This window comes from Colletes gigas, unplaced genomic scaffold, assembly GCF_013123115.1.
Source record: "Colletes gigas isolate AHSC1104 unplaced genomic scaffold, ASM1312311v1 Colletes_gigas_Sc00008, whole genome shotgun sequence".
NCBI classification, from domain to species: domain Eukaryota; kingdom Metazoa; phylum Arthropoda; class Insecta; order Hymenoptera; family Colletidae; genus Colletes; species Colletes gigas.
The window spans coordinates 5,384,882-5,405,732 of NW_025106637.1; the positions used below are offsets into that span (position 1 = coordinate 5,384,882).

The window sequence follows — 20,851 nt, forward strand, 5'->3', positions numbered from 1 at the left end:
TTTAAAATTGATAAATAAATTTAGTATCATTAAAATTTATGAACAAAATTCACAAGTCCAACCTTAGAGGTCTGTCCGTGCAAAAATAAAAGCCTAATACCAAATTGACGATCTACGAATAAAAAAATTTTGATTCTACATTTTTCGTTTGAAAATTCCTAGAATAAAAAAAAGAGGCCACTCGAACGATTACAAAGGTTATGAAATTAACAATCAACGACCCTCTGTGAAATGGAATCCGCCATCGATTACATGCCAGACGCATGGCTGCATTTTCTCCGGAAGACGATTCGCGCAAAAATCGGCGAACTAATTAAGAGGTGAGTAATAACGATCGCGGGTGCCTCGTCGATTGCACACGCTGGCTTTGTCAGTCCGGAACACAACCGTCGCTCGTCGAGAATAAAGGGGAGCGAAAACGCGAATGATAATTAACCGCTTCGCAAATAGGCTCGGCTTTGGTGCATTCCATAAGCCAAAAACCTGGATACGGACTTCGATGGTTCAAAGTAAAGCAAACACCGCTATACAGCCGCGGTAAGGGATGCTGCGTGTACCGTGCGTAATGAACGTTCGCAGACAGGCTGCATACGTCGATTATGAAATCACTAATCATCCTCGTCGACGATCGCAATTTTCCCATTCGTGTTAAATATTAGGTCCAAGTTCTAGCCACTTTTTATATAAAATAAAATTTCATTGAAAAATTTTAATGGGAGATTCTAGAGGCTCCAAAATAAAACAAAAATCAAGAGTATCAATTTGTTGATTGAGGCTTCGTTAAAAAGTTATTATCGTTTAAATTTCCACCTGTACTGTAATTTTTATCTAGAAAGTGGGTAGGAATTCGGGGGTACGTCTATTCACCAAAAATTATTGTAATTGACCCCCGCAACCGAAAATAATTTTTCCAGAACGGTTTGAAATTTATTAATTTTGTCGAAAAATTTCTCAGCTTCTCGAATTTTTTTCTAGAAAATGGGTAGGATTTCGAGGGTATACCTATTGACTAAACATGGTTGTAATTGACCCCTGCAATCGAAAATAATTTTTCCAAAACGATTTGAAAAAATTTTTTTTCGCCGAAAAATTTCAGGGAAACATGTCAATGTATGGTCAGACATATTCGGTAAAGAATTTTTTTCTCGAAAGTGCTCAGGATTTCGATGGTATGTCTATTGACCAAAAATGATTGTAATTGACTCCCGCAACCAAAAATAATTTTTTCAGAATGATTTGAAATTTTTGATTTTCGTCTTATTTTGGCCTCTAGAATCTCCCATTAAAATTTTTTCCAGGGGTAACCGAACACCCTGTATATTGATGTTAATAACTTCTTTCCATCTAATACTCCATGTCTATATCTATAACTTTTTATTATTTTCTTTTGTAATATCGAAAACTCTAAAGAGGAACCTATCAGGATCCATAAGAAAAAATCGAGTTATTATTAAACGAGCATTCCCACGCTCGACTTTATTAACACGTCGTGTGAATTTAACCCCAAACGTTCTAAACTGTAATTTTTTTCTTTTTTGTGTGCTTCACCGTTCCCGATGGTCTAGTAAATTAATAAATAAGCACGTCAGTGAGATGAAATAGAAGCCTCCAGCCGAGACTCGTTAAAGAGTTAGACGAGTGCTTGCGTACCGCATGAATTTTCAAATTCGATTCTCCCGGAAACGAAGCTTCATACAAAAAATCGTTATTCAATATTGGTCTATTTTTACACGTGTACCATACCCCGCTAGATGGAACCACCCTCCCCGTTCCACCTTGTACACACAGACGTCAGTGCAAATATATCATGCCTTGAGTTTAATGCCAAACCATACAATTCTGACTTACTATTATTCACACTGAGCCTCTAATAATAATTTCTTTGCTAAACAGAGAGTTTCATAAAACGTCATCCTGTAATACTCAAAAAACCACATGTATTTTTGTATCTTAATTCCCTTTGAAAGGGAATTTTTATATTCAATTAGAATTAGAATATCTGACATAATTTCTACCAGTTCTAAATCTGGAAACATCCAGTGGATTATTGGATTTTACCTGCTATGTTAGTTCGTTAGTATACCCTCGTATCGTGAAACACACACACACACACACACACACAGAATATTTAAATAAAATTTTATACAAATATATCTTTCAAGGTACAGCATATTGAAACCCTGCAAAAAAATGAAGGACGATACTTTTTTGGTTTACCTCGCTAGATGGTAAATCCAAGTCCAGTCAAACGATCCTAGGAAAAAGTGCAACGCGCGATATCGTTCGTCGTCGCTGCTCGAAAACGAAATTTTTCGCAACGACGGGACCGATCGTCCAGCCGACTGGCGAGGCACAATTTCGCGTATTTGCAGATTCCTCCGGGCGAAAGCGAAACAAACGTATCCCCCCGTGTTTAATCATCTGCTCCGTTGTCTCCCTCTCTTCGACGCCGGCCGTAACGCCGACGTCCATCGAGTTACCGGCTTAATCGTTACAACTCACGGGGGATCGAAAAAAGTAGATTAGGCTACTTTCGCAGCCAGATTTCGCGACCATTCTCTGGGGCTAACGCGACGTTCGTGAATGATTCGTGATACAATGTGCACCCTTCGTGCTCTTGTGCTCTGAAGGGAGCTCCCGGAAACGATCGATGGTCGTAAAAATTTCAACGAAACAGAAATTGATTAACACCCCTCGAGGGAGGGCTGCGGAACTGTCGGACGTCGACGTTCCGTGAAACTTTGGGCAAATGTTCGTTATTATAATTTCGAAACTACTATTTTCTGATTTCAAAGTTCCATTACGAATGGTAAACATAATGGAATTTTATATCAATTAATCACTCGTCTATGCTCCTATATAATTCCTTGTAATTTGGAAAACGAATAGCTTCCGTTGTTCTTCGAGTTCTCATCCTTTTATTTTTCTCGCGATGCACATCTATTAGCCTTAACTGAACAATATTACATGGATAGAACACCTACCTGGTGAAGTCACAATCTCATCTATGGTATTACTGTGTCCAAGGGATAAGCACTGTCTTCCTTCTTTCGTGATTGGAAGGCGCGGGATGGTATCCTATCTCGCGTGTATACTGGATCAACGTCTATCCACGAAGTAATTGAAATTGCATTACAGAACGAGGGCGTGTATCTCGCTTAATTCAAATGTATCGTTTAAGGGAGGCACAATATGTCCAAACTAGAAATAAACGAAAAATAAAATCGATGTAAGAAAGAATAAAAATTCTCCATAAAATTCTGTCCGAAAGTTACATATCGCGTGTACCTGCCACGTGAAACAGTTTTGAAAAATAATAAACGTTACGTCTTTCCAGTACATTCCCGTAATTCCAGAATTCATAAATTGCACCTGAAATAGTGGCAGAGGGTGGCGTATGAATGAATAATCGTACACGGGGGATGCACAAAAAACGTTAATATAATAACAATAATATATATAACGTATATGCATGTATACATGGTTCTTATTACAACAATTTCATCATTTCATTTTTCCCTATACTACCCACAAAGAGTCACCGGAAGCGGCAGTCGAATCCGTCTCGTTCCACTGACGAAAAATACGCTCGCGAAAGAACTTCCATCGCGGAACGAGCTGGCTTCGTTACATTTACCTCAACTTCCGGTACACTCACCAATATAATATGTATACTTATAGTATATTAACATCATCTTTTCTGGACTCGCCTGTATGCTCATCGCTTATCTAACGCTGTTACAAAAGAAATTGCCCTAAACCTTTTATTATTATTTTTGTTTTTTTTTGTTTTTTTTACTATTTTCGTAATTTCCTTCCGAAGCTATGTAATTTACATCGGGGGATCACCAAAACGAGCAAAGGAATTGCCCATCCCGTGCAAGGAAAATTACAAGAGCAATTACTTACGCCCAAAAGGGCTAAAAATCGTCTTCCGGATAAAAATAGAAACCTCGACAAATTTCATGTCTCGATGGATCTATTCCCGTGACGACAATACAGCCATGTAAACGCGTCTCTTTCGTGAAAGATCGATAATCAACATGCTGGCAGTGAAGCAGGCCGCACGACAGTTTCCAAAGTCTCTTCGCAATATACACTTTTAACTTTACTTAAGGTTACGTTTATGATAGCATTCTCAGCCGTATCACGCTTCTTGCACACATACATATTCTAGTTATATTATTCGTCTTGTATGTATATTGATGCACGTGCTTTCGTATATGCGTAAGAAAGACGTTTAATAATGATAACATTTAAACGAAACTCTCCGCACAGGCGATACTTTTACCCGTTGCGTTGTTACATGACGTTAAAAGAAAAATTAGGCTACGATGAACCAAACATTAGTGTTGCATATATGTATACGTATGACGTGGCAGTGTTAATCAATGAGAAACAATGAAAAAGTGTTAATAATATCGGTAATAATAAACGCAGAGGTCCGGAAAGAAATGTTCATTCCCTGGAATGGTTTATTTTCTCAGGCGCGTTCCGATTGGCTCTTTTGGAGATCCCAGCCCTACCTGTACGCTCTCTGAGTACACGTGTCGGTGTCTAACAATACATGTCAAAGTGGAAGAACGGTAATACGTGTGTTCAAGGAGTTACGAATTAATATTTACAATCGCGCGTCTCGCGACGCCTGGGGATTACCGTGGAATTAATTGTCGCTCGAGTTTCCCATTGCCGGAGCGTCTATTTGATCTAACTGCTTAAGGGGGTTGATCGATGTTTCACGACTATCGTACTTCGCCGATGGGAGCCCTTTCGATCCCATTTTTCATCATTTTCTCGTCGAACTGTTCGCCGCGACTACTCGACCTTTCGCGTTCGCATTCAACGGAATCAAAAACGCATACAATTGCACCACGAGAAGCTGCAGAGAATGTCCCTTCAGATTTAAAGCTATTTTCGTAGAACGATAGACAACAGATCCCTAAACATGACAATATTGTTAAAATTTGATATAGGACGGAGACCCAGTGTTTAGAGTTTCACGAAACTCTGGAGACAAGGCGAGGAGAAGGATAAAGACCATATTATAATATCGTGAAACTCGAAGAGGAAGATTACAAGAAGAACAAGTTTATGAGAAATGGATGTCAAGATGAATATGGAATACGAAGAAGGGAGTAAGCAAAATTTCAAATTGCTTCCCAAGGACGGATCTAAGATTTTTTAGGGCTACCAGAATGACAACGAAATTAATGGAGATGGAATAGGAGGAAGATACCTTATGCCCCTATGATTTATTAAGGTAATGCTACCTAATACGGTTCGTGTTCTTATTATGACGACACGTAATATCTTGCGAGACGAGTACTAAAATTTATCGTTCATGAACTAAATCAAGAGTGTTATAGATAATCACATGACATTCATTTTATAACAAATAACAATAACACGTACAGACATCTTTTTCTCATGTTAAATCAAATAATTTAAATGTCAATTGTCTTTCAATCCATTATTACACCTAATATTATTTACCTAGCAAAACGGATCTGTGATCTACCATTCCGTAAAAATACAATCGAGTATTAAATTCGTACATGGACTGAGTTTTGATAACAGACGAAGTACTCACCAACACTGAAATATTTCCTCGAACTTCTGATCGCCAAATCTGAATCCCATCCATTCCCTCCAGCTCTTCGGTACAGTGTTACCGGAAAATACGGAAGTACGAATAAAAACGAACCGTGTCGTTGGCTTGGAACCGGACGGAGAGTTAGCGAAACTCGCGGAACTCGAAACGAGCCTATCCTCGATAGGCGGATAACGTTATCTGAGCCACACGACGAGCAAGGAAAGATCCAGGCTTCCCCCACTCTCGCCTAGGTTTACTTTTCACGGTCGAACGAGTCGACGGTCGCCTAGGAAAATATCTCGCGACACGTAAACACGAAGAAAGGTGACAAGTGAAATTCAACGAGCGTTAACCCGCGAACGAGAATGTAAAACAGCTTTACGACGTCACGAATGAAAGTTTCGACGCGACACGGTGTCGTCAAAGAAGAAACGACGTCGGGGATTAACTTGCACGGAAATAAACGGCCGTACGAGGGTGTATCGATGGATAAAAATAACGAATAGTCGCGTGTTGATCGTTCGTAGACCGACCGTCGACGGGGTGGGAAATAAAACCGAGAGGAATAGATGCGAACGATCGAATGATCTCTTCGAACAGTCGCAGTTGTGGAGAATAAAAATTATTATTTGATACAGATACAGAAAATATCATTCCTCGGCGAATGACGTGGCTAACGTGTTAATAAATTTTATAACTTAAAAAGTAAACAGGAAAGAAAACGTCTGTAATAGGCGTAGGAAAAAACAGAAGGAATTAGCTAAAAGTCTGCGAAACAAAGTAATCCTGGGCGCGTTGTGCAAAGGAAATTACAGGGGAAACTATCGTGGAAGATAACATACGTTCTGCTAATGTTATTGACCTTAAGATTGCTTCGAAGTAACGAAAATTAACTACAAATGAAGCGAAATAATTCCCAAGATAAAACAAAGTAGAACCGTTCGAGAGCAGAAAATAATAATAATTTTGGAAAGAAACGATCGACAAAAATAAAGTACAGAGGAAGTGTTTTACGAATGTCTTACCTGGACGAAGCAGACAAGTTTATGGTTCTTCGGTTCGAGGACTATACTTCAATCCTCTATGACTAAGAAATGTGACAAAAGTCGGATATAATCGCGAGACGTATCGTATAGCCATTGATCGCAAAATGGTCCCTAAAAGTTCGCGTTACGTCATCTAAAAGGTTCTTTCGCGGATGCATCAGAATTCTCGGAATGATGCAGACTTCGATCGCGCCGAGTACTCGAATCTGTGTGTAGGCTCTTTGGGCAGAATAGTCATAGAGGATTAAAGTCAGATGTGTTCGTTGGACGGACACCCGCGCCGTGTGAAGAAGATCCCTGAAGCACTCGCTTCAGAAGCTTTTGCATGAAAGGAACTGTTGTCTCTCGAACTGAGAGACACCCTCTTTGTCGGTACATCTAACATCACACGAGGAAAGTAATCTAGATGAAGAGCTTATCTCATGACAACGCCGGCGCTGAGCGATCGTTCGTCTTCGTTTTGCGCAGCTTTACTGTTGCGAATATGTTTGTCCTAGAAGAACGTAACGGTGAGGGGAATTTAATACACCGAACGGAACTGGAATTTCGATTAATTAACCAACTGCATCGTTTCGAAATATTCTGCAGTTACAGTGTAACAATTCAAGCGTTTCAAGAGAATAAATAAATTTATTTTCTGAATAAATTTTCTCTTCTTCTTATTAAAAATTAAGAAGATGATTCAGTAATCGGACAGCATCTTGAATTATTACAAAACAACTTCTACTAAGTCTTCGTAACGACTTTAAATTAGAGCTGAGACTAGTCATTGAAAATATAAGTTAAATACTATTTGAATATTTTGTACACTGATCAAATACAATTCGAATAATCTGTTCGAACAGTCCCAGCCCTACTTTAAACTGACGCTTCTTTTCTAAACGTGGAGTAGAAAAATTACTCTATTACTTTGTACAGCACTACGCAAAACTCGCAAAAGAAACCAGTGGAATGTGTACGAAACGAACGTCTACGAACCTGCTATTATAAACTTGCATCACACACACCGTAATAAAACGTGAACATGAAAGTGTAACGGTTACAAATAAAACAAGTAAATTGCTCTGTGTACCTTACGAAAACAAAATATTCGCGATCGCTGAAATTAATTCTCGAGCTGCGTAGAAGTAAACAAAACAATTAAATACGTGTGAAACGATTTAACGATGTAGCGTTGTGGACAAAAAAAAAAAATATGAACAAAAATACGGGAACCGCGATTTAATTATAACCAAAAATGTATTCTCAAATATCAAACGCGTACCGATAAACTGCGTATTGTATATAAAATACCGTGGGAACGGGGAATTGAACTTTCCACGACACCTACGTGCAACATTTAAATTCAAACAAACAACACCGGAAACCAATTTACACGATTAAGAAGTGAATGTTTGCAGATTAAATCTCGTATTTGGATCGTTAACGGAAAAACAGGTTTCGCACGGTCGTTCTTGAACGACGTGACTGCATGTGATTATTTACGCATTCGTTGGCGATTGGCAGACAGAATTCGTAGGAAATTACACGTTAATTTAAATCGTTGGTGCGCGAAATTTGTTTAATTCCGCATCGGTTCGTTATTCCTTCGAAAGACTTTATTTTTAAACACGTAAATTTCTCCGATCCAACGCGCGGAGAAACGTCGAACAGTTTTGATACGTAATCGTGCAAAATGGTTGCCAATAAAATCTGTCAACAGACGGGAACAAATATATCAAGAGAAACAACTACGACATTCTATCAAGAATTATTGTACGTGCCACTTTATGGGAGCAATAGAGTGCCAACGAATTACAACAGTATCCTGTGACGACAGATCCAACAAGAGTTATGATTGAATCACCATCCATAACGTTGTTTTCTCTGTCGCGATACAAACCGCTCGTCGACTCGCGTTTCGATTCACTCCATGCGCTCGCTTAACGTCAACACGTCGATTTGATTCCGAGCTAGCGTCGACGAAAGCGCAAACGTTAACTATGCAAAGTAAGACAGGCGTGTGGACACTCCAAAGAAAGCAATGGGAAGAGCTACGGTGAAAGACTGGCGGACGGGTCGTTCGATGATACGAATCGCAATGGGTGGGCAATGGCGATCAAATTGGAATGTAAAAACGAACAAAATCATGAGGACGAAATCATAAAACGGCACGCGTTTCGATTGTCTCAGCTTCGGTTTGACCAGCTCTTTGATTCTGTTCGATAAAAAAAAAAAACAAAAAGAGCCCCAAAACAGCGACACTGGAATGGACGAAAAACGGAAAATACAAGATAGTTTTTAATAGATTTACTGCTGTTTCTTCTTCTTCTTCTTGTTCACCGACGCATCCACTCCCCAGAGATCGTACCAAGGTCCGCACGTGTTCTTGTCCCTTTCGCGATCAGAGTCCCTTCGAAGCTTGGTCCTGGGGAGCAGAGTTTTCTCAGACACCGACTGGTCCTTGACCACGATGCAGCTGTACGTGGACTCCTCGTCGGACGCCTCCGTCTCGCTGAAGTTCTGTGTCAAGCCGTCCTCGTCGTCCGTGTACTTTTTCCTCCTCTCGTGTCTCTTGGCCTCGTTGTTCTCCTTCAGCTCGGCCACGATGAGGTTCCGTTTGGCCTCCAAGCTACGCTTTCGCTCCTTCTCGATGATGGCTTTCCGCGAAACGTTCCCCATAAAATAGGACCTCTCCTCCTGGTGCATCCTATACTCCGACCTCTCGACAGCCTTGGGCCTCTCAGCCGGAGTGGGGAAGTCCTCGAAATAATCAGACTTATCCGGCACGTGGATCCTCTCCGCGGGCTTGGGTTCGTCCTGGCGGGTCTCGTTGGTGATGGTCACGTCGCTGGTCCTCGTCTCGAAACTCTGTCGAGACGTGGGACTGCCCTCTGGACTCTGTTTCTTGATCTCCTCCGTACTCGTGTTCCCATCCTTCACTTCCTTCTTTATCATCTTCGGTATATCGACCAAAGATCTGTGCTGCCAGAGCGCCATGCCCTCCAACACGTCGGAGTCTCTCCTAAACCTCCAAAAAGATTTCGTCCTCTTCACCAGCTTGGGACTCTTCGAATCAACATCGAAAGCTCGGCCAGTTTGTATCAAGTGTCCAACCGCGGTGGTCTGCCTAGGCAGCAACGGTTTCCTGTTCTCATCCTTCAGCGTGTTATTGTTCGTGTCGTTCTTCTCCAGACTTTGGGGCCCGTTCCTCTGGAACTTCTGTAGATTTCCCTGGTCGACGTTCTGGTAACCATGCCTCTCGATCACCTTCGTTCTCTCCAGCTTCGTCTCGAAGTTCGACTCGTAACCGCGCTCCTTGTCCACGGACACCTCGCGAACGAACCTGGTCTCTCCATAGATCGCCTCCTCCTTGTCGGAGTACCTACGCTCCCTGTACGAGTTTCTGGGCTCCGTGGGTCTCTCAGGGGCTTCCTCCGACGGCGGTCTCGGTCGCTCGAACCGACGACTCGACGCTCGTTCGATGTTCCTGTTCCTGTCCGGGTTCTTCTCGAACGTTCTCTCTCTCTCATAAGTGGAGGTCTTCTGCGACGTGGGTGGCGATTTCTCGAAGTAACGATCCCTCTCGCGCTCGAACCTCTGCGGTCCCCGGTTCCTCTCGCAATCGTTGTATCTCTCGTACGGCGGGGGCGGTTGTTTCTCCTCCCTGCGCTCGAGGCTCCTGTACTCGTTCCTGCGCTCGATGAATTTCGGCGGGCTGTGCTCCCTGGCGTATTTCTGGGCGGTTTGCTCCAACTTCTGCGCGATGTGCTCCACTTTCCTGCCAGTTTCCGGAATGGTGATGGTGCTCTCGTCGTCCGTGCCCGACGACGAGGCGGACGAGGTCTTCTCGTTCTCGTATTTCGGCTCCTCCTGCTCCACCGGACGATAACCGCGCCTGGAATTGCGCTCCTGTCCGTCGGATCTATCACCGTAATACTTCTTTCCCTCGTACTTCTGGTAATCCATCCTTGCGCTGTAGGTGTCCTCCTCCTCGTCCTCCAGCTCGATCTCGTCCTCCTCGGTCTCCACGTGCTCCTTCGCCCTCTTCGCCTCGCGACGATCCTGCTCAGCCTGCTCGTTGTTCCTCCTGGACGAGTTCCTCGACTGCTCCTCGTTGTTCATACCCTTGCTCTTGCGATTCGAATTCCCACGGCTTCGATTATCGTACTCGTTCTTCTGCGGCTTCTCCGGCGGTTTCTTCACGGACTTTCGCGTAGGTCCGTTCTCCATGGTACCGCGGTCCGAGTAGTCCCTGTCGTTCTTCCGTTCGGAATAATCCCTCTCGTTCTTGCGATCCTGACTGTCGTAATGGCGATTCGGCGCGTACCTGGTCTCGCCGTTCTCGTTGCTCTGGTTCGCGTTCGATTCCGCCCACAGGTCCATCGCGGTTCTGTAAAGGTGCCAGCTCTTCTCGTCCCTGGGTATCGTCTTCCAGGAGTCGTTCTCCCAGTCCTTGGCGGCGGATTTCTCGTCCTTCTGTTGCTGGTGCTGCTGCTGCTTCGCTGCCTCGGCTATTCTATCGGCGCGTGGCTTTCTTCGGCGTTGTCTGTGTTTTCGTTCGGGCTCGGGATGAGTAAAAAAGAGCGAAAGAGAGAGAAAGAGAGAGAAAGAGAGAGAGAGAGAGAAAGAAAGAAAGAGAGAGAGATAATAGTAAAAGAAGATAGTGCAGAGCACGAAGAGAAAACCAAGAGCCAAGTACTTGGACAGGGATTAGTTATGCGGCTGTCGAGCTTTGTGGTCGCGGACTTTGCGAAATGCAGGGATGGGGAATATGGCTGCTGGCATCGCAGGAGCCCGGAGAGAGGTGAATGAGCCACCACCACGCCGTATTTTATTTCCATCGACCGCGATAACGCATGCGGAATCTACAAATCAGGAGAGAAAACAACATCGTGACTCCGGATACAAGCCTACTGATCGGGTATCGCTGGATGTTGGCCGTGACCGCGTCGTTATGGAGGAGGGAAGAAATAAAATTAGACGTTTACTTTATTTGTCAGTGATTCTTTCAACTGGGTATGCCAGGGACCCCGATATTCGTACGTCGCTTCGAGTACTTTGCTAATCTAAGCAAGCAGTTCTTTCCAAAGTCGTGGAATTAGATACAGAGGATTGTCCAACTTGAAACCAACGCCTCGAATATCCCCGATAGTCTTAAAATACGAGAAACAATGACACGTCTTGCAAAGCAACAGAGATATCGGAGGCGTTCGAGCCAAGTAAGACACTCTGTATACATTGTTCTAAACGCCCAGTTAATGTAATTTGGCATCATCGAACTGATATAACTTCTAAATTATACGCATGCAAATAATGTACAGTTCGTCGAGAATTCCGTGCAAATGAAGAATTAAGATAGAACTATTTGATGAGAGGGCCGTTAGATTTAGAAGATAATAGGTTCTACGTTGTAATTTTAGAGGGGTACCGAGAACCAGGGGGTAGCGAAATTACTGAGAGCGGGAATAAAATACAAAGCTCCGAGGTCACGATTCAGTCAGGCACAAGCGTTTCTACAGGTTTTGGCAACGGTCATCGACTGCCTCCGTCGAAATTCAATTAGAGAGTTTCCAAAGTACCTTCGATGAAATTTCATGGAGATCGCTTACCTCATGGCCTCGTCGTCGCTGTAGTCGATATCAGGCTGAGCCGGGGGCTCGTTTGAGAAACCACTGTCGTTGCTGCTGTGAAGGGACGTCACAACTTGAGGTGGCGGAACTGGCGGAGCAGGTGGCTGTATCCTGCGGCCACCGGCCAAAACGGTCGGCAGCGTGCCCGATGGACGGATCTAAGAAACATATAGAGATTTATCGCGTTTACAATTTACCTTTTTATTTTACGAGCACAGAATTGATTAAGCTTCCTCTAATTTTCCATTTTAGTCCGTAATCGTAAAGTAGAAGTAACCAAGAAATTTCTTTTTGAAACAATCCGCAAGGGATAGGTGCCCAAATTTTTTGACAAAATTAAAAAAATTCAAATCGTCCTAAAAAAATCATTTCCAGTTACAGGGGTCCATTACAATCAGTTTTGGCCAATAGACATACCACTGAAACCCTACCCACTTTCGAGAAAAAAATTCGAGAAGTGTGAAATTTTTCGCAGGAAAAAAAAGATTTCAAATCGTTCTAAAAAAATTATTTTCAATCACAGTGGTCCATTACAATCATTTTTGGTCAATAGATATACTACTGAAATCCTACCCACTTTAGAGAAAAAAATTCGAGAAGGTGTGAAATTTTTTGGCGAAAAAAAAATTTCAAATCGTCCTAAAAAAATTATTTTCGATTGCAGAGGTTAATAACAATCATTTTTTGTGAATAGACATACCCCCGAAATCCTACGCAGTTTTGAGAAAAAAATTCATTACCGAAAATTATATGTCTGACCATACCGTTGATCTGTTTCACTGAAATTTCAGGCGTATCTTTAAAACGTCATAACTTCTGAACGGATTGGACGATTTTAATTTTTCAACAGGCAATCAACGCGTATTTTAACGGAGAATATGTAGAAATTCTAAGAATATTGTAAAAATTGTTCCTTGACCCCATAAAGTTAGAAAAACCCCATAAACGTGGTCGAAATTTCAAACGTCCGTAACTCCTACAATAGTGAATATATTTCAATGAAATTTAGCATGAAAGTAAAGCTAATGGATACCTACAAAAAAGTACTAACCAACTTTTTCGTAGATCGTCAAACAAATTTATTAAAAATCAAAAATATATTTTTAAGAAAAATTTTTTCAAATCGTTCTGGAAAAATTATTTTCTGTTGCATGGGTAAATTACAATCATTTTTCGTGAATAGACATACTCCCAAAATCCTACGCAGTTTCGAGAAAAAAATTAATTACCGAAAATATAATGTGAGGACAGGAATGTTTTCATCACTCCATATGAAGGTATAGTTCAATTATAGTGTCCAATTGTACAGTAAGGTGGATAATCGCAATTTTACTGTAATTGAACAAACTTTCACGTGATATGTAACTATACCCACCGGTTTAGATTGACGCGCAGTGGGTGTTGCCAGATTGTGAGAACTGTTACTGTTCGGTACATTAGTAGGTGTACCGCTGTTGTTGTTGACACTGTTGTTCCCTACTCCGTGGAAACCACTCGACACTTCGTCCATGCTGCTAGGTGTCACTGGTGGCCGAGAGGGTGGCGGCTTGCAGGGTGGAACTGCCTGCGGCTCCGTAGCACGACCATTATTTGTTCCGTGACTCGGCGATCTTTGCGTATTATCGTACCATTAACTTCAGTGATAAGGTAAGCCGTACTGACTGCGTCTTGATCGTTGAAAACTCTCAAGGGAGCAACGGTTATTTGTCAAAACAATTATAGCAACATACGATATAATTATTTTCTTCATAGAGAAATTCCTGTTATCGTAAAGGTTACATCGAATTTTAAAGCAGTCATTTGCTATTTGCACGAATTGAAGAGAGGTATCTTTTTCGTAATATGAAGACCAATATTCACTAAATATATTACAACTTCAAAAAGAGAAATCAAGTTCGAGAAATCAAAGGCCAAGAAAAAAATCTCCATTGACAAATTTCCAACGTCAGACGTAACTTCTTACACTAAATTCTATTTGAGAAAACTATATTCTCCGCTCGAGGAATAAATTTTTCATTAATTCGGCTATTAGAAACGCTCTCGCGGAGCTATAATCTCTTATCGGATGACCGTTCGAATGATTAAGAACCCCATTAAAATTTTTATGCGATCGCGATCCGGTGCAGCCATTCGACACGGTGAATCACGGTTTAAGAGGCTTTGATATAAAATTTCTATCGTCGCGCTCTAAATCGACGATCGGAATAATAGGAGTTAGAAGTGCAGATGCAACAATAACACCAAGACGACTACGTTTAATGGGAACGGCTGCATCGACGATGGCCATTGCCCGTTACCGTTCTAGATTACCGTAATTGCATTCGACCCGTGGAATTGTTAGCAACGAATACCGTAACAAGATCTGTTGTGATATTGTTCGGGTCCACCGAGAGACCCAGACTTTCCCGACTCTGTTAACTTACCCAAGAGTATCGTCGAGAATAATTTCTGTATACGCCAGCGGGAACCAACCGGTGCTCTGTGTGCGGAGATTCTCCCCAAACTGCCAGCCCTTTTGGCGATCTCCTAATAAGGCAGTTTCGTGAAACAGAAATAACGTTTACGGTGCTGGTCCGCTGGATAGAAAGGGCACGGTGACTAATAAGGAGCTATATTTTCGGGGCATTTTATGGATTGAAATATTACCGCGGGACTGATTCGGGTTTACTGTGGTCACGGTTGATTTATAGCGGACATTATTCCTTGTTAAAAGGATGACTTAATAGGGGAGAGTATACGTTAGCTGGCTGAGAGGAACGAAATTGAGATATTTTATGTACCCGATAAAATCTACGTATAGAATAAAATAAATTTTCTATCCGCGTCGTAATATCTTTCGTTCGGAAGCTACCACTGTTAAAAGCGAGAAAATTTCACGGTGTAACCAATTTTATCTAGCCAAATATCTATTTTCGTACGTATCAAACAAATCAAGTGGAAGATATCGCGTGACCAGGTTGTTAAAATTGATACGAACGCCAACCGTGGTTATCCAAAACATTAATCCGACATGAAAATGCCACGTGTTCTGGCCAGACGGGTACGGTTTGTTTCACGAGACGGACGCCAGTCCGGGCGTCCAGCACTCACCCATCAGCGCGATGTGATCGCCCTCCAGGAAACTCAGCTGATTTTCCCCGGAGCTCAAATAGGCAAAGAGAGCCCTCGCGAGGGATGTATCCCCCCAACTCACCCCTGTACCACTGCCACCCCCGCCCCCGCTGCCGCTGCTGCGTGATACTGGAGGCGCCATGGACCTCGGCCTTGGTGGGGTTTCTGGAACCTCTGCGTAAACCAACAGAGATTCGTTCAATTCAGCCTATCTCTATCGTAACATGCTGAATATTAAAATCAACGCTTGCTTGACAAAAAGAAATTTCAATCTCAGGATTTTGGACATGTACAACTTCACTTCATACAGAAATTTGTACTTTTGGAGGAATTAATTTGGGTATACAAGGACATAATTTAAAAGAAATGAAAAAAATTTCAAATCGTTTTGAAAAAAATATTATTGGTTGTGGGGGTCAATTGCAATCATTTTTCGTGAATAGACATACCCCCGAAATCCTACGCGGTTTCGAGAAAAAAATTCCTTACTGAAAATATAAAGTCTGACCAGGAATGGAATATTCTACTGAAATTTCATGCGTATGTTCAAAACATCATAACTCCTGAACGGAGTGGACGATTTTAATGTCTCAAAAGGCAAACAACGCGTATTTTAGTCAAGAATATGTACAAATTCTAAGAATATTGAAAAAGTTGTTTATTAACCCCGTGAAGTTAGAAAAACTCCATAAAAATGGTCCAATTTTCGATTAATTCAGCCTATTTCTATCGTAACATGCTGAGTGTTAAAATCGATGACTGCTTGCCAAAAACAACTTCAGTTAAAACAGAAATTTATACTTTTGGAGGAATTAACGATAATCAAAGCACTCTATTGATTATGAAATAACAAAAGCTAAAGATAATTGGTATCTACTGTTATTTCCATGTTTGAAGATTTCTTAACGTTTCTGAAATTATTTACAAATTACCACCATGCACCTGATGAGAATAAATTTACGATAAATAAGGACAGGAACCGTGAAGACAAAATTGTAGGCAGACACGATAAATATGACGATGACGATGATTGCGTGGAGAAGATTTCGCTGATTCAGAGCCAAGGTGCAACGACATGTACAAACAGTTTGTTTCACGCAAGCTATTGCGTTTTCCTACCGCGTTGATCCCAGTTCCCGCATTTCCATTTTCCCGACTACACTCGTTCCACGATCTAGCCGCACCTGGCGCAGCTTTTGCAGCTCTCGCACGACCATTTCTGTTTTACCGCACTCTGTTCCGGCCAGAAGAATGGCTTTCGGCCAAAAACCGCGGCATTTCAAACAGCTCGCTTACTAGAATATTTTTACGAAGTATCTGGTTATTTTTCTTATTTCCCTCGATCCATTTTGCTCTCGCGTTATTACCAACGAATTTATACACTTGGCCAGCACGCAAGAGCACCGCTTTAGGGAATCCTCCGCGCCACGAAAACGGAAAGTTTTGTATTATTTAGAAGGCCATTCGGAAAAATAAACCGCATACCGTGGCAGAGTTAGCGTTAATGCAAATGAGCAGGCGAATCTACCGATAGACTTCACGGAAGCTCCAAAAGATTTTTATTTGTTAAATATTTAATTTAACTTCTATTCAAAAGCGTACAAGAGATATAGTTAGAGCTTTGTTCTTGAGTAATTTTTTCCTGATTTTATTTCGAAGTAAAAGAATGTCACGATGCATGTATTATGAATAATATCAATTCAGGAGAGTGTAAACTTTAGCTAGTTAAACACAGTCTAATAATTATGAATTTTCTAGGTTGGTTCTACTAATAATTTCAAAGTCATTTGATAAAAAAGAGAAACTTCAATTTTTCTAAGGGCTTGAAATGCTTCAAACATTAATCAAATTTTTGTGAAGTTAAAATTTTACTTCAATTTCATAAATAAATGTTACAAAAGCAGATGTTTGTGTATGACAGACGAAGTAATGGACCAGAGATGTAAATTTTTTTAATATTGATTCACGACGATCGATTTTCGTTAAACGACTTTTCCCCATTTAATACGAAAATTGCGCATTAGTGTTGTGCAGAGATCAATAAAGGTTTCGGTAAATGCGATTTGTGCCTGCCAGGGTAATGGTAAAATTGTAAAATTCTCGACGGCGCGGAGCGGTCGACAAGTGGAATTCGATATTCGATACAGCGAACTCTCTCGGTACCCTCCAAATGTTTTGCGAGCACTTCTCCGCCCAGTCGTGTTGCATCCGTTTGTTACGTGTTCAACCCCGATGTCGACTTGCCGGGAACGTACTCAACCACTCGGATTGGCTACAATAAAAACGACCCATGGTGTCGCGTTATCGCTTTCTGCGCCGCTGTCGGGAATCTACGAACCCCGGTGTCGCTCACGGGTGCAAAATCGAATAAAAGTTTTGGTTTTTTGACGTCTGAGCTTGTGGCGGAACGTCGCGATCGATTCACGTTTTTCCAAGGGCCAGAGTCGCGGAAATAATTAGCCGAAACGAGGGAAACTCTATCTTGACGGACCGTACACCGACAGAAGAAATATTGGATGAATTCTTTAGTCATAATAAAACGAGACTAACGAAGAGAATAATCGTCTTTAAATAAATTAAAATATTTTGTAAAATTAATTAACGATAATATAAACATAATCCTTTAGTCATAATGTTCAATTTAGAACGATGAATAATTTCGTAATAAATGGCGATATAATCATTATCCCTTCGAGTGAGAATTACGTGTAAATGTACATTCGTTGGAAAATTTAATCTATAAATGAATATTGAAATTTTGTGTAAAATTAAATATGATCAAAAATTCAATGGGCTTACGTTAAAGACGCGGAATGCGTTTCTAGAATTAAATTAGGATGCAGAAAAGTACGTCGACGGATTAATTTCGTTAAAAATTTCAAAGGGACTATCCTAATTATATGCTTCTGTTCGATGGAATTTAATACTGAAATTGAATATCGTTCACAATTCGCCTGATACATAATACATACGACTGTATGCATTTATTTTCTAGAATTAAATGTGAAGCATTATTAATTGATTCGGGTTTATGAATTTCCGCTGGTGCAGGAAAAGAATTCGATAAATATAATGGATCTGGACGGGGAGCATTAATAATTGTATAAAATTTGCAACAATTGAATACAGAAAATTGTTAGGAACAATAAAGTACTTCAATCAGTGGAGGATTCGCTTTTTCTCTTTCTGTATTTAGGTTTTATTGCGGCTCGACGTCATATTTCAGCGCGCAATTCCATTTCTACATTCATAACCCCAATGTTGAAAACTGGTACATGAAATTTCTATCCACCGTGTTCGATTACAATTGAATTTATGCCCTATTCGATACTTCGAATAACAGGAAACAGACACGTAGAAAGAATGGAACAAAACACGTGGAAATAAATTTGTACTTGTATTTCGAATTGTTTGTCCGGTTTTCAAGGAAACAGGTTTTCTTTTTAACTATTTTTAAAGCTTTTCAAATTTAAAGAAATTCTCCTTTTTCATTTCCTCGACAGTAAAACAAACAGAAATTGTGTAGAATATGACGTTTGTATTTTCAATCAACATGTAGGTGTAATCGAGTTGCATTTATATAATTTTCTTTTAATTGATAATGTTCTTTTTGAAGAGCTTAATAGCAAGATAGAAAAATAGTTTCATTAGTATTGTTGTTAGAAAAATTGTGTCCTTCAAATATTTTATGCTAATTTCAGGGTAAATTGCGTTGGATCGAATCTTTATCGTGAACATTCTTCCATATTTTTAATAAGATCTTGTTCAAGATGTAGCGAGCCAACACGGTAAAGACTTTGAAGAATTTTAATACAAAATTCTGTTAGGGAATATGACTTACCCGGATCTAAAGATAACGTCGAAGCGTGGAGGTTGGCCTCCGACCTTGCTCTAGACAGAACAGTTGATAGGTGCGAGGATGGACCTTGATAAGTGGTGCTCGACATGTTTCCGGAAGGCGGTCCAGGTCGAAGCTCCAAGCAAGAGCTATCCATGCTTCTGGTCTTCCTCAGTTGCGAGCTCATCGTAAGCTCCGATCCGCCATTTTCTTCGTCCTCGGGCCAAAATGAAACTTGCTGAACAGAATGACGAAACGAGAAAAATGTTGGTACAAAGATCCATCAGGATAATTAAATACAAATTATTAAACTGTATTCGAAGTTATTGAGAGCATACTTAAGTTGGATAAATTTCCTTCAGCTTACCTTTCGTTTGTAAATTAATTATGAATTCTTTAAATCGATATCCAGACTAGCAAAGCTTCAGGCAAAAGCTAAGTTACGAACGAATCTAAAACTTTTATTCCTTATAAGCGTTCCACTCCCAGCTGCCTACAAAATCTACTCTAAGAAAAGTATACTTGATATTCAATTTGGTTTACTTATTATTTTTCCACATTATGTATTCGCGAATAAAATTTGTCCAACTTAAATACGTTAATTTCTTCGTTTCATTTGATCGTATCTCGTCTCTCGTTGTACATAATCTTGGCACAACAAGGACATGAGATTATTAATCATTCGAGTACGTAGATATTCGTGCACTGAAATAGCGATCTTCCATCATTTTTTAAAAGTTATTACTTCAACACTAATTCGTTGCGTGCGTTGTTAAAAGGTTGACGTATGCCCCAAGCGTCGTATGAATTTTGAAGAAAGCACAGCGCAACAGTGAGATATTCGTGTCATCACTCACCCTAAGTCTGGAGGCGAACATATCTTCCACGGATTGGGGTAAGTATTCCCTGGTAGCAGCTACCTCGCGCCACTTATCAATCGAGGGATGAAGAGCAGCTAACGCGACCTCATGGAAACTCGCATAATGTTTCGCCAAGGAGCATTGTCGCTCGAGAACAAAGCCGTACCTTCTTCGTTCCTGGGTCATCGCCTGGAAAAAGGTGTTAAGGGGCTCGAAAACCTAATCATGCATAGTCGTTAACCCTATTTCCTCAAGTCGTTAACCTCATTTGGTTAATTTATTCAAACCAATACGCGGATCGTCGCCGTTTCGCTCGCTTCAAAGTAAATTACGCGAATTCCCGACTAATTAGCAATTCGTTAAAATATTTCAAAGCATTATCTAATGTGATATAAGTATCGTGAGAGTTACAGGCAAGTCTGGTTATCGATGTAAAAGAAAAAATCCAATTTCTGATAGAGTAAGTTTTCTCCTTTGGCTAACTTCCCTTGTTTTCTTATCTACTTATTTTACCATTTCTGCGCCATGTACATTTAACGTGTCCCACACCAGACACAAGAACAGTCACGTGTGTCTATACGTCACATGCCACATTACACAGCAGACGACCCCTCCCCAAGGAGAAGGCAATTACCGTTACCGATAGCCATACTGCAGTACCTATGTACACGTGCTTTACTTCGACCATCGATATTAATATTAGGATATCATGTACGTTCCTGTGGAAGATTAAAAATTCGATAGAATTCGTTTAATCAATTTCAAAACTTATTTCTCCGTCTCTATAACAA

At 40.9% G+C, this 20,851-nt stretch overlaps 1 protein-coding gene across 1 annotated transcript in view; it reads right to left on the reverse strand.

Moving 5' to 3' along the window:
- Positions 1-3,488: 3,488 nt before the first annotated feature.
- The window catches only part of LOC122396800, a 184,521-nt gene continuing 167,158 nt past the window's right edge, over positions 3,489-20,851 (reverse strand). Inside the window, exons 8-14 of the mRNA XM_043395487.1 lie at positions 20,058-20,249; positions 19,204-19,438; positions 15,342-15,536; positions 14,675-14,777; positions 13,627-13,861; positions 12,231-12,409; positions 3,489-11,167 (exon numbers count right to left, since the gene is read on the reverse strand). Of these exons, the coding sequence (XP_043251422.1) occupies positions 8,929-11,167; positions 12,231-12,409; positions 13,627-13,861; positions 14,675-14,777; positions 15,342-15,536; positions 19,204-19,438; positions 20,058-20,249 (3,378 nt within the window). The 3' untranslated portion in view covers positions 3,489-8,928. The remainder of the gene's footprint in view (positions 11,168-12,230; positions 12,410-13,626; positions 13,862-14,674; positions 14,778-15,341; positions 15,537-19,203; positions 19,439-20,057; positions 20,250-20,851) is intronic.